We start from the raw sequence: 12,328 nt of genomic DNA, 5'->3' as shown, positions 1-12,328 counted from the left end.
TTGTTGTTGCTTGGCTCTATTGATATCTCGGATTTATTTTTATTTTTAATAGCTGTCATTATTTATTTGTAATGTGTAGTGTTAATGAAATCTAATCTTTTAATCTTTCCTCAAATGTAATTATTGTGTGCATTCTATCATTAGTTTAAGTCGTTAAGTGGAGATAGACCATTATTGATGGGCCCAAGCGGTAGGCTCTAATTTAGCATAATTCTATTAAATTATAAATCATGATCCTAATTTCTGTTAAATAACAATTTAACAAATATGTAGAATAAATGTCCCTTATGACAAATTGGCTAATAAAACGGTTTAAAAAGCTGCATGGGAAAAGTTAAATTTTCTATTCCAAACTAAATGCACACTTCCCTTAATATCCATTAATAATTTAAGTAAAAATTTTAATCGTTGTAAAATCTTTAATAATTTTAACGAATATTATTGAATTAAGATAAAGGCACAATGCGTTACCTAGGCTGGCATATAGCCATATTAATAAAACTGTTCCAACATAAATCAAGTTTCCAACAATAAAGGCCTGATCCTCAACCTTAAACCAACAAAAACTCACTATTGCAATTGTTTCTCACCATAGCCTCTTACCATCTTTTTAAGTTCCCATATTATAAGCCTTCATGTATAGGCCTATACAGTATCTTGATCTTTTTACACTATATATATTTTTATCTTTTATCACTATATGTGGGGCCTTATTTCATTACTATTTATTTATTCTGAACGAAATCCCCGTCAAAGTAACAAATTAATTTCGTTAAAACCATACATTAAAGTATCCGTCATGTTGGGGGCTTTTATTGTACCAACACTGTTGAATCGGAGAGAACTGTGTCTCTGTCTCATCTTCTCCATTGTTGACTATTCATACGCCGCTTCAAACAGGCCGATTTAACCCGTTAATCAAACCAAAGGCCGTGTCAGCAGGGAGCGTTTAGCAGACACACGGCCCTGCGCGCTGACTCCTGCCTGCCGCTTTCTTCCGCTTAATGACCGCAACAATCAATTGGACGCGGAGCATTTTCCACAGCGTAGCGCGGCGCAGCGGCGCAGGATGCCGCAAACAAACAAATAGTCGTCTGCAGTCTACAGTCTGCACCTGCCGCTCAATGAGACCGCTCAATAAGACGCACACACGTTAAGGCTTTTTCTTTTCAACCCAATGCGCGGTGGCTACAAAATAAAAGCCCCCAGTGACATGTGAGTAAAGCATTGTCTCGCGGCGTCAATGGGGTTAGAGCGGATAAACGGTGCGCGCGTGGGGCGACCGCAGTGAGAATAAACACCACGCGGAGATGGAGGAGAGGAGGAGGGATGGGAATCCGACCTTATGGGATAAGGAGGCCGGGTTGAACTTGAGAACCCTTTTGTAATTCCGTTGTTTTCGTTGGGCTATTATATGGACACAAATGCAGGCTAATAGGTCAACTTTTGCAAGTGCAAATGCAGGTTTTCTTTGTGTAAAATTGTCCGATTTGATTATCAGATAGTTTAACCCCGCGTTTTTTTTTTCAACATTAAAATGAGGCCTTGATTTAATTATCCACCGTAACGGAGGAACGAAATATACTCAATCATCGATCCGAGCCTTTCAGAAGCAGACAGTGGCGGCATGACCAACCAAACCGCGGCAGTGATTTCTAAGAAAGGTCTCTCTCCTTGCAGGCCCGCATTTTACGCACATGAATGTCAACGCATAACTCTTCAAAACGCAAAACAACCACAACGACAATACACAACTGTGAAACAACGATTTAAAAAGCGGTCCCTACCCACAAGCCCACCTGGATGTCTTCTATGCTGTGGTGTCCTATGTGCATCCCGAGGGGGCCCTCCCCGAGCGCTGCGGCCCCTTCCCCGAGGCCGTGCAGGAGCCTCGGCACTCCCGGATAATCCCTGCGGGGATCGAGGCTCAGCGCCCGGTGGGACTGCGACAGGAGAGCCCCCTCCTCGGAGCGGGACCGCTGCGAGTGCCATGCGGCCTGCTGGTGCTGGTGGATGGAGTTGATGGAGGGGTAGGGGTCGGAGAGGTGCGAGTAGGCAGACTCTTGGCCCTGGGACGCGTAGGAGAGGGAGGACTGCGGGTATGGAGGGGGGAAGTAGGGCGGCTGGAAGTCGGAGGCCGGGGTGTGGCAGAGCGGAGGGGCCGAGGCGTATGCCGCCTGGTTGAGCGAGGAGAGCTGCGAGAGGCGGCCGCTGGGTGAGGAGCCGGTCAGGCCGTCAGCGCGGTCCTGGGGGGTCAAGGAGAGAGTGGGAGTTAGGTCACTAACTAATAATAAATGAGAGATGATCTTAAATAGACGACTTCTTTTTTTATAAGTGACACTCTGATTATTTGAAGGCTGTCCGTAAAGTAGCCTACGCGCACGTAAAATTCAACGACGTGAAATTCTTGAGTAAAATTCCACAACGAATGTAAAACAAAATTTAAACCAAAAACATTCAGACCGAGATGGTACAACTTCAGCCATAGAAGCATTGGATCTATTGGTTATTAAATTCCTATTCTTGGTCATCATGGGATCCAGATGTTTGTAGACAGGCAGATCCCACTCAACCACCAGCCTCTTCTCCTGGAGAGAGAGACAGACGCAACGGGGGGCTGGAGTGATGCGCGCGGGCACAGAGCGCCTCTGGCACCGCGCGGTGTCACGAAGGTCACCAGCACGTGAACAGGTACTACTCTCTTAACGCGAAACCTCGCGATAGCCCCGGGACGAGAATACACAACTCTACGTTAAATGATGTGACGGGCGCTCCAGAAAGACCAGAAAAACAATCAATCAAGAGAAATGACACCCTTATTAATCAAAATGTAGCTATATTAAACACAATATTAGTATATTCATGAGTTAGTTAACGAGATGTCATGCCTGCAAACGCAGTGTAAAAAAATAGGAAATACCCAGTTGGTAATGTCTTTTAATTTACTTTAGAAACATCAGAAAATATCTAACCTACTGGCCTACATTTCTTTAATTCTGTGCCCGACGAATTTCGATTTTTCTCCGCACGATATGGGTCACCCAGATCGATGGCAGTGGTAGTGAGCGATGTCCATTATAAATCTAGTTCACACCTCGACGCGGGTTCAGAAGAAATGTATAAAATACAATTAAAGAATATATATAGCCTATTTTAAACAACACATGATTGCACAAAACGAATTAATAAAATAGGTTCCGATAGTTTGGACATGGTGTGACAGCATTAGCTCCGAGGAAACTGTGGGCTGCATGGTGCGCCGTGTAATCGTCGGTTAAAACGTCACCATACTTCAAACGCTTCTCTCCGCGCGTGAGAACTATTCCCGCCGACACTTGACGGCCAGCCTCCCGCTCTTGCTGTGACATTTGTTTCGTCTTCTCGTGTGATCTCACCGGACAGGCGACAGCCCGCGTGCGCTCCGCGAACTCAGAGAGGCACGTCGCGTTCTAACGAACAGCAGAGGAAATACCTAATATGGGCCTTCATTTGAACAACTGTAAAAGGCTGAATATAACATATAACATATAACATAGGTCAGGGAACTCACCATAGCGGAATAGGTATGAACTAACATCTGGGCAGATTCTGGAGACCCCCCCTCCCCTCAAAATAAAATAGAAAATCAAGTGCGCGCGAGGCTGCTGCCGACGTCTGAGGGATGACACCACATTCACCGCCAAGTTATAATCCAGGCGATTTATTAACGTCTGAGGTGGAGATCCAGGAAATAAAAAGAAGAAATGGTCGTTTTTTCTTGCACGGGATGAATGATCTCACTGGAGAGTTTTTGTTATTTTTCTGAATGAGCGTGTGAATGGTGTTCTGCGCGTGCCGTCTGGAGTCCTTGGCCATCTCCACGAGCGCTCTACTTTATAGGCGTCGCGCGCGCTGAGGCGCACGGGGGTGGGGGGGAGGGAGGGAGGGGGGGAGGGGTCGAGGGGGGTCCCACTCCGCTTAAAGAGATACTTGTCTTTCATGAAACCTTAATACACACTTATCCAATTATTGACTCCGCCAAACGCATGGCCTACTGCTGGGAAGAAGAAAACGCTTAAGGTCAAAACTATTCACGTTTTTGCCATCCTCTGTGCGTCCAAACACATCAATTAATTCATTACCCCAAAAACGTTAGTTTATACTTCTCCGCATTCTGCATTACAATTATCAACGCAAAAGTCTTCATCCAAATTCCAATTTGTATAAAAACGGTGGCAGCCTTTACGCATCAACAAACAGACAGCAAAAAACGGGTTGCCAGTTTGACCATACATTAAACTCACTCTTACTCTATAAACAGTCGGCGACGGATCAAAACACGGTAATAGGCCTACGGCTGCATTGGGCTTACCTGAGCGCCATACAGCTCGTTCTTGGAGCGAGACTTCCAGAGCATCGCGAGGCCGTCGGTGTGCGTCGCGCGGGTCTGCGGGGAGTCCTGCTGCTGCGGCTGGGGAGCGCGAGAGGGATGGGAGGCGGTGGAAGGTGGAGAGCGGAGTGAGTTAGTTGGAGAAGAGACTCTGGAGTTGTATGGATGAGTCACAAAGAGAAAGGGAGGGAGGGAGGGAGGGAGGGAGGGGGGAGGAGAGGCTGGGAGGTGAAGGAGTCGAGAGGGGGAGAGAGAGAGGGTGCAAACTTTGAGACGAAACAATGCCACGGCACCCGGCAGCATTGTCCGTTCATTTGCACGGTTTAGACACGGGATTAAAACGGAGACAGTGGGGTGTTTCAGATGGCGAGTGTTTTTATTAATGTGTCAAGTTATGATTCACATGCACCGTGTTAATTACTGTCAATACTGACTTAAAATTAACCTCTTAATTATCTAAATAAAACCGCACTTTTTACGTTATTTCTTGAAATAGGTCTGATGTAGCCTACTTTTGGTCACTTAGTCGCATTTAGCAGCCGTCTAGTCCTTTTTGGTTCGCCAATAAGTAAGAGACTAGCCCCAAAACAGATCAAATGAACCTGTTTATATTAAAATAAGACGACAGGACATGTTGTCATTTTCAGTCATCATGGTAAATTTCTGTTCCATCATGAACGTCCTGACGACCGAACGTCTCCTAACATAGCGACGCATCTCGATATAGAGGCCAGCACGCCATCTTGTGGTCACTGACCATATGACTAGTGGTTGAATCGCGTTTACTTATAACCAAAGCGGACCATTCATCCTCAGTTCTCCCCGAAGGTTTAATTTTAATAAAACAAAACGAAACAACTTTATTACCAAAATAGCTCTTTATTAAACATATCTTTGAACATTTCCATAGCGTACAATGAAAAACACATCAGTGTTCTCCCGCCTGAACGCATTCCGTGCACAAAGACCATTGTAGTGACTTATACATGCTTTATTATCACTTTAATAGTCGATTTAATACACCAACGTGTATGTGTCTCCATCTGCAAGAGTGCCTGACCTTCTTCATTTTTATCATACAATAAGAGCCTTAGCTACAGGAGGGAATATACTTCTGCTACAAGTTACGAGTTACAAAGTTCTCCGCCAGGGCCACGCCTTCTGTCTATACGCCCCCCCGCCCCCCCCACTGTAGGGCCACGCATTCTGTCTTTATGGCCAGCCCCCCCACGTAGGGCCACGCCTTCTGTCTATACACCCCCCCCCCCTCCCACTGTAGGGCCACGCCTTCTTTCTATACGGCCAGCGCTTCCCTTCTGAACCCCCCCCCCCCTTCTCACTGGACCCCCACTGTCTCACTTGACCCCCACCGTCTTCCTGAGGGCCCCCATGCCGCCCAGGGCCCCCCCAGCTCGCCCTGCCCTCATGCTGCCGCCGATCTCCTGCCGGCAGGCGGGGCAGCGCTCGGCCAGCGCGCACAGGGCCTCCTCCAGGGCCTCCTGGGTCTGCTGGTCGGGCAGCCGGGCCCCCGTCTCCAGGAGGGCCAGGGTCCCGGCCAGCCAGCCCTCCTCCCGCACCAGGGCGCTCAGCCAGGGCTGGGCCCGCACGCAGCCGCCCAGCGCCTGGAGCCCCAGCCTCCACAGCTCCTGGGCCTCGCCCCACCACGCCTCCCAGGCCGAGCTCACCGCCACGGGGCCGGGGCGCGGGCCGGGCCCCACCAGGGCCCCGCGGAGGAAGCGCAGCGCCGCCGAGAAGAACCGCCGCGGACCCGACTCGGCCGGACCTGGGGGAGAGGAGGAGGAGTTAGGGTCGTCATGGAGATGGATGGTTATTATGGATCAGAATCCGGCCCCCCAAAGCACGGACTACTTTGATACTGTAACAGTGAACACTTTAAAATCCTGGTTAATATGAAGGAGCTTAAGAGTTAACTGAAGGGTTGGTAAACTCTGAGATGAAAGGGTGTGGGTTCAATTCCCTGATGTCCCCAGCCAACCTGTAGGCCTTAAGCACAGAGCCTAACTCTTAAGCACAGAGCCTAACTAACTGTTTCTAAATACAGGCATGCAAACTGGTTTGGGGTGAAAAAGGTGAGAATGATGCGTGATCCAAGGAAAACACAGACCCACTAGGGGGTTCCAGGGTTATACTCCGGGAGTTAAAAAAATATATATATATAACAAAAAAACAAATTATATTTAAAAATTATATTAAATTATTTAAATTATTTTTTATATATTAAAAAAATTATATATAAAAAGAAATTATATTAAAAAAAAAAAAAAATTCTAAATAAAATAAATAAATTAAAAAAAATTTGACCTGCGTGCATGTTTTTTTTTGGACCTGCGCGAGCAGGTTTTTTTTTGGACCTGTGCGCATGTTTTTTTTGTTTTTGAGTTTATTTTTTATTTATTTTTATTTATTTATTTTTTTGGCGTCCTCCTTGGTCTGTTGTTGTTCTGGGATGCACTAGCTTTATTTGCACTCAGTGGCCCATCCTTGTCGGAGGCCTTCTGTACCAGTGAGGTAGAATGGAGGGGGGTCCGATTTTTCTGTCTCTCATTCACTCCCGTCTCTCACTCAAACATACGCGCACACACAGCTCCAAGTTGTCTCTATACTAAGTTGTCTCTATACTATATTTCTGCTCCTTTCTCCCATCATAAGAACATTACTGTATGTAACCGTGGCTATCTGTTGCGTGGCTTTCCCACTAAGATAGCTTTCTTTATAAAACATTAGTATTCATTTTTAGTGTTTCTCATGTCACAGAAACCACAGTGAATCCTGTGTTTCTGTGCCCCTCTATGGTGTCGACAGCACAGAGCTCCGGTACCGTTACAGGACAGCGGTAGTTTCTTTCAGCTTGTATTGTATTCCAATTTTAGCGAAAACACATTAGCTTGAAAGAAAAAAACAGTTTAAGGATGCTTATCTTTGCGTGAATTTGGGATGACTCGTCTGCCAATGACTTCAAGGTGGTGTTTTAACCGGTGATTGTTGCGCCAAACTGTTTACAAAGGGACACTTGCTTGCGACGCAACAAGCGCCTGCTAGTTGACCTGCCGGGCGGGACGATCAGTACTCCCCACATAAAGAGCTTAGTTCTGATTGGATCGCTTCCCAAATCGTCCTGCTTACATTTTCGTCTCGTTTTTATTCGTTAAAGAAAGTGTCAAAAAATTTCGTTGTAGTTTTTGTCATCCTAAATTGATTTTTATTTAGTTATCGTCTCGTTTTCGTCAGACTGTAGACCCTCCCCAGGTGACTAGTTTGCATGCCTGAAATAACCTGAATCTTGTTTTAATGCACAGTCACATAAATGTACTAATAATGACTTAATAGTTAATATTACCAAAATATCAGTAGCTTTACATAACTATTTGACCGAATGTCAGGAAGTCCTGACATTCAGAAAACACTGGGTAGGTCACCTGACGTCGCTGGCATCAGCCGGCCAATCATGAGGCCCAGAGTGCAGAAATTGGCTGCGAGGACGAGGAGGGCGGGCTTGTGGACCAGAACAGGAAGTGCTTCACTCAGGAGAGACTCCAGGGTCCTAAAGCATGGGTCTGTCCTGAAACCAACAAGCAAGAAAACAAACTAATTAGTTATATTTCACTCAACTGTACGGGGGGTGGTTAAATTATAATTTTATTTATGGTCATGTGATCATCAGTGTGATGCGTGTCAAGACGTGCGTCAACACGTTAACGCTGAAATGCGATATACCGGCGGGCCAGTTCTGATGGACATTAGCTATTACACTGCGGGCCGGATTAGGCCCACGGGCCTTGACTTTGACAGCTATGCATTAGATAGTGCACCAGATGTTTTAGTCTACACATTGTGTGCTGCTCATCGTGCTACGTTTGGCTGCTACTCCGGTCGGTGTTTGGTGATCCATTTGGGTGGTGCTACCTGACACTGTCGGGCTCTGTGACGGTGAAGTTGAGCAGGGCGGAGCAGGCCGTCTCCAGGCCGGGGTCACGGAGGGTCGCGCCCCCCGCCCTCCCCTTCAGACGGGCCCAGCCCCGCGACACAAACTCCACCAGCAGGGCCGGCGCGTCCAGGGAGAGGAGCACCTTCCTGGGCACGTCCTCCGCTGAGAGGTGGCACAGAGCCGGCAGGAGGTACCTGGGAGGAGGAGGAGGAGGACAAGTATGAAGGTTAATATGTTGTGAAATGCGAGCACTTGTAGACTTGATGAGAGTACGAGAAGGAGTGCTTCGTCTTCTGATTGGATCATCCCTCTCACTGCCACAGATACAAGTGCAAGTTTTGCAACACGTTCATCGCAAAAAGGTTTGCAAAGGTCAAGGTGTGCAGAGTCTTCATTTTGTTTTGCGGTGGGAGCACATTTGGGAAGTTGCAGTGTCCGATATCGAGAGATGTAATCACAAGTTGTGTTGTGAACATATTATAAATTATATACAGGTTGAGTACATATTGATGTAAATATCAATCTACACATTTGTTCTTTTACTTCAAATGCTGCTTCAGATGCTCAACTGCTGTGAACCAAGTACTTTGGACTATTGGCCTCATCCCCCTTTACCTCAGAGCTTGACTGCCCGACCAGGCCCCGCCCTCTTCACCGATGGACATCTCAGACAGCCAATGGGAGAGGCTCTGGTCAGCACCTGCCCCCTCCAGATGGGCCTTGGTATAGCTAATCAGGAATGGCAGCAGGGCGGTCACTTCCTCCTTCAGACAGGCCGTCTCCTCCGCCAGCCAGGCGCACAGGGACCGGAACGTGGCAAACACAAACGGGTCGCCATAGCGACTGGGGTCCACCTTGGAGCGAGAGAGAGTTGAGAATCTGACTATAGAATGAACTACGTTGATGTTGATGCCCAGGGTTCCTGTACACATGAGCAAGATGCCTCACCCAACCTGTACCTAAATCACATATAACTAAAGCTATATTCTGCAAGTCACTTTGGATACAAGCATCGGTTAAATGACTAAATAGTAGTAGCTCTACAGTAAATAGATGCACATAGAAAATAGTAAATAGATGTCTACTCCTGATACCGGTCATGTAAACACAGTAATCAATATGTAAACGCCTTACTGAATTAATTAATCAATTCTTCATACTTAAATGTACATACTTTCAAAACATTTCCTGCATCTCTCATGCAAAAGTCAACCAGACCAATTGGCCCATGTATTGGCCCAAACAAACCTAAATTGACTCATCCATGTCTACAGTTCGCTCATACCTGTTGCAGGTGGTATATCAGAGCAGCGAATGCTTCCTGCAGCACCAGCAGGACCTGCCTGCTCTGCTGCAGACTGATCCCAGTGATGGCAGGCTGTGGTGGGGCCTCACTCAGGGTGACTTCCTGGCTGCAGGCCTGCTCCATTGCGGCCTCCATGATGCGATAGCAGCCTAGGCGCATTTTCATTTAGCCGTTTTTTTTTTTTAAAACCACAAAATTGGTGCAAAAAAATATCTAATTGCTCTGTATAATATTGTGAAATGTAAGATAAACGTGTCACAAAAGTGCTATAACTACTACAAAATCCACCACACCTGAAATAACCGCGTCTAACCCACCTGTGAGCGTGTGCTGCAGCTCAGCGGCGAGCTGCGTCCCGGGCGGTCCCTCCAGGCCCATCCTCACCTCCACGCAGGCCCGGTTCACCAGCAGGCAGCAGAACTTGGGCGGCCCCGCCGGCTCCCAGCCGCCCAGGTCCAGCAGACACGCGCTGAGCACCAGCATGGGGCCGATCTGTGCGGGTGTGAGCTTGGCCTGCATCATGGGCCTCAGCTCCTCCCACAGCGCCGACACCACCTCCGTCAGCGCCGCGCTCTCCGTCGCCACCCCGGGCGGAGGCAGGAACTGCATCAGCTGGGCGCACTGGTCCAGCCGGGCCTGGTCCTTGGCCTGGCAGAAGTGGGTGGAGACGCGGGCCAGCAGGCAGAGGAGCGCCTCCGGGTGCTTCCGCCACACCTTCTCCCGGGACCGGCCGGACAGCAGGCAGCCCAGCAGGGGGAGCCCCTTCTCCTGGCTCAACACCTGGACGCACAAGGGTTGGTGGGGCAAGTTAATACAGCACCATTCAAACAAAGGCCATTCAGAGTGCTGTACATTGGCAGGAATCACATTTCCACATCGTATCACCTAGAAGCCAATTAAAAGATTATTTTTCAGAAATGCAACATAAAAGTGTGAGATGGGTCAATAAATATGAATAAATCAAGACAGTACAGACATAAATTGATTAAGCTATGTTTTTTCCCTCACACGGTTTGCTGCTAATTATAATATATGTGTGTGTGGAGTTTGAACTGTGTATTTTGTATTTAGCCTGGAAGGTCTACCTGGTTGTTCTGAATGGCTCTGCACAGGGTGGGCACGGCCCCCCTGCTCAACAGCTGCTCTGGGCCCGTCTCCAACGAGCACACCGCCTCCAGGATCTGGTAGCAGTCTGCAGCCATGGGCTGGTCCAGCCTGGAGGTGGAGTCCGGGGCCTCTTGGGACTCTCCACCACCCCCCTTCGGACCGGAGTGCGGTTCCGCGGTGGGGTTCTGTCCGGGGGTCCCCTGGCTCTGTGAGGGTCCATCCGCCAGCAGACCCAGCAGGAGCGGGACAGTGGACAGCAGGTGGGGGTGAGAGGCCATGTCGGGGTCCGTGCTCAGGGCGGCCAGCAGGGCCGTGCCTAGGGAGAGGAGCTCCTCGGGGGGCAAGCTGGCGGTGGCGGAGTTGCTCCCCCGCACCGCCGTGACGAGAAGCCGGGCGGGGAGGTTCAGACCGACCGCCTCGAAGATGCGTCTCAGGGTGGGTTTGTCGAGCTGGCTGGCTGGGCAGATGCGTGTGATCTGAGAAAAACGGTCATAACACTGAGTATATTGTACAGTTTCATCCAACGATGGGAGATGAGGATACATGGGAATAAGACTGCGCCAGTGACACTGATATAAACAACCCAGTGTTTTAAGGGTCATTACCAGGAGGAGAGCCGCCAGCGTGTGGCTGTCGTTCTTTGCATGCGTGAGAGCATGGAGACATCTCTCCAACACTTCTCTCTGGGAAGGAGTCAGGCCTTCCCCTGCTTCCGTGATCGGCTCTACTCTTTCTCCTCCATCCTCATCATCCTCCTCTGCTAGAGGAGGCTGATGGGCGTTAGGTTCATCCACCGTGCTCAGAACGGCCACTTCGGTAACTTGGGTCATCTTGACGCAGGATCCAACGTTACTGAAGTCCTAAAGAGAACAACATGAATGAATACGTACGACTAAGAACAGGTAACAACGCGTAAAAATCAACATCATCAGAAACAAACGCATGTGATCACATCTGGTTGAGGCGCCAATGCTAATCTCACTATGCTAGGCTACAAGACGAAAACATATTCACACGCCTTTACCCTAACCAACTGAAATTTTATATTTTATGAACGATGTGCCCAGAGCTAGATAAAGTAAAGATGTAAAAAATAAAACTACCTCGATGCATCAGTCCCACACTACAACAACGTGAGCATTTTGCGGAAGAGAGCTGTCAAAACAAAACTGCGCATAACCAATCGCGTCGCTCCGAATGTACCTACCAGCCAATCACGGCGCGTTTCACTGGGCCGTAGCGCGAAGCCATTTTGGTTCCTGTTTTTAAACGTCAGTAGGACGTGATGTGGACTAAAAAAGTTAAAGATAGTTACGTCCCCCCCGTGTCAAATATCAGCAGAATAGCTATGGTTACAGAATAAAATAAAACAAATCGACTCATCCAATCTAGATGTATCATATTAAACGCCAAGGATAGCATTGTTGACAATAGGAGGCGCTAGAGGAAACTAATGTGCAGTGTTCACGGTTGCCGCTAGGGGTCGCTAGATGGTATTTTTCTAATAATATCCGACATTTTACTTTTTATATATTGAGCATAGAGTAATATCTGATATGTATATATATTTTGTATTCAACGTTTTATATTTTTGACTTCT

General features: G+C 48.0%; 2 protein-coding genes across 3 annotated transcripts in view; both read right to left on the bottom strand.

The window, feature by feature from the left end:
- tfap2e (transcription factor AP-2 epsilon) overlaps window positions 1-4,396 on the bottom strand; it is a gene marked incomplete at both ends in the record, with an annotated part of 9,675 nt that extends 5,279 nt beyond the window's left edge. The window contains 2 exons of one of the 2 annotated variants that reach the window (XM_084485059.1): window positions 1,800-2,246; window positions 4,352-4,396. In XM_084485059.1, the coding sequence (XP_084341185.1) occupies window positions 1,800-2,246; window positions 4,352-4,396 (492 nt within the window). Of the gene's footprint in view, window positions 1-1,799; window positions 2,247-3,550; window positions 3,578-4,351 lie in introns of those variants that run through there. The other variant, XM_084485060.1, reaches the window with a different exon arrangement.
- A 1,312-nt stretch (window positions 4,397-5,708) lies between these two features.
- Window positions 5,709-11,898, bottom strand: ncdn (neurochondrin). Its single transcript, XM_084484602.1, has 9 exons — window positions 11,832-11,898; window positions 11,334-11,588; window positions 10,707-11,204; window positions 9,939-10,401; window positions 9,601-9,770; window positions 8,931-9,169; window positions 8,294-8,509; window positions 7,807-7,949; window positions 5,709-6,152 (listed from the first exon to the last, which is right to left on the bottom strand). Exons 2-9 carry the CDS (start codon window positions 11,556-11,558, stop codon window positions 5,725-5,727), a joined length of 2,382 nt encoding a protein of 793 aa, XP_084340728.1. The 5' UTR covers window positions 11,559-11,588; window positions 11,832-11,898; the 3' UTR covers window positions 5,709-5,724.
- Between the last annotated feature and the right edge of the window lie 430 nt (window positions 11,899-12,328).

Source organism: Micromesistius poutassou (assembly GCF_964030765.1).
Source record: "Micromesistius poutassou genome assembly, chromosome: 20".
Classification (NCBI taxonomy): Eukaryota; Metazoa; Chordata; class Actinopteri; order Gadiformes; family Gadidae; genus Micromesistius; species Micromesistius poutassou.
This window is presented reverse-complemented; position numbering and strand designations above follow the sequence as displayed.

Coding starts and splice junctions, on each gene's coding strand:
- ncdn (XM_084484602.1), bottom strand. CDS start 11,558: ATGACCCAAGTTACCGAAGTGGCCGTTCTGAGCACGGTGGATGAACCT. Junction 11,205..11,333: donor CGCTGGCGGCTCTCCTCCTG/GTAATGACCCTT, acceptor CGTTTTTCTCAG/ATCACACGCATCTGCCCAGC. Junction 9,771..9,938: donor GCTGCAGCACACGCTCACAG/GTGGGTTAGACG, acceptor AAATGCGCCTAG/GCTGCTATCGCATCATGGAG.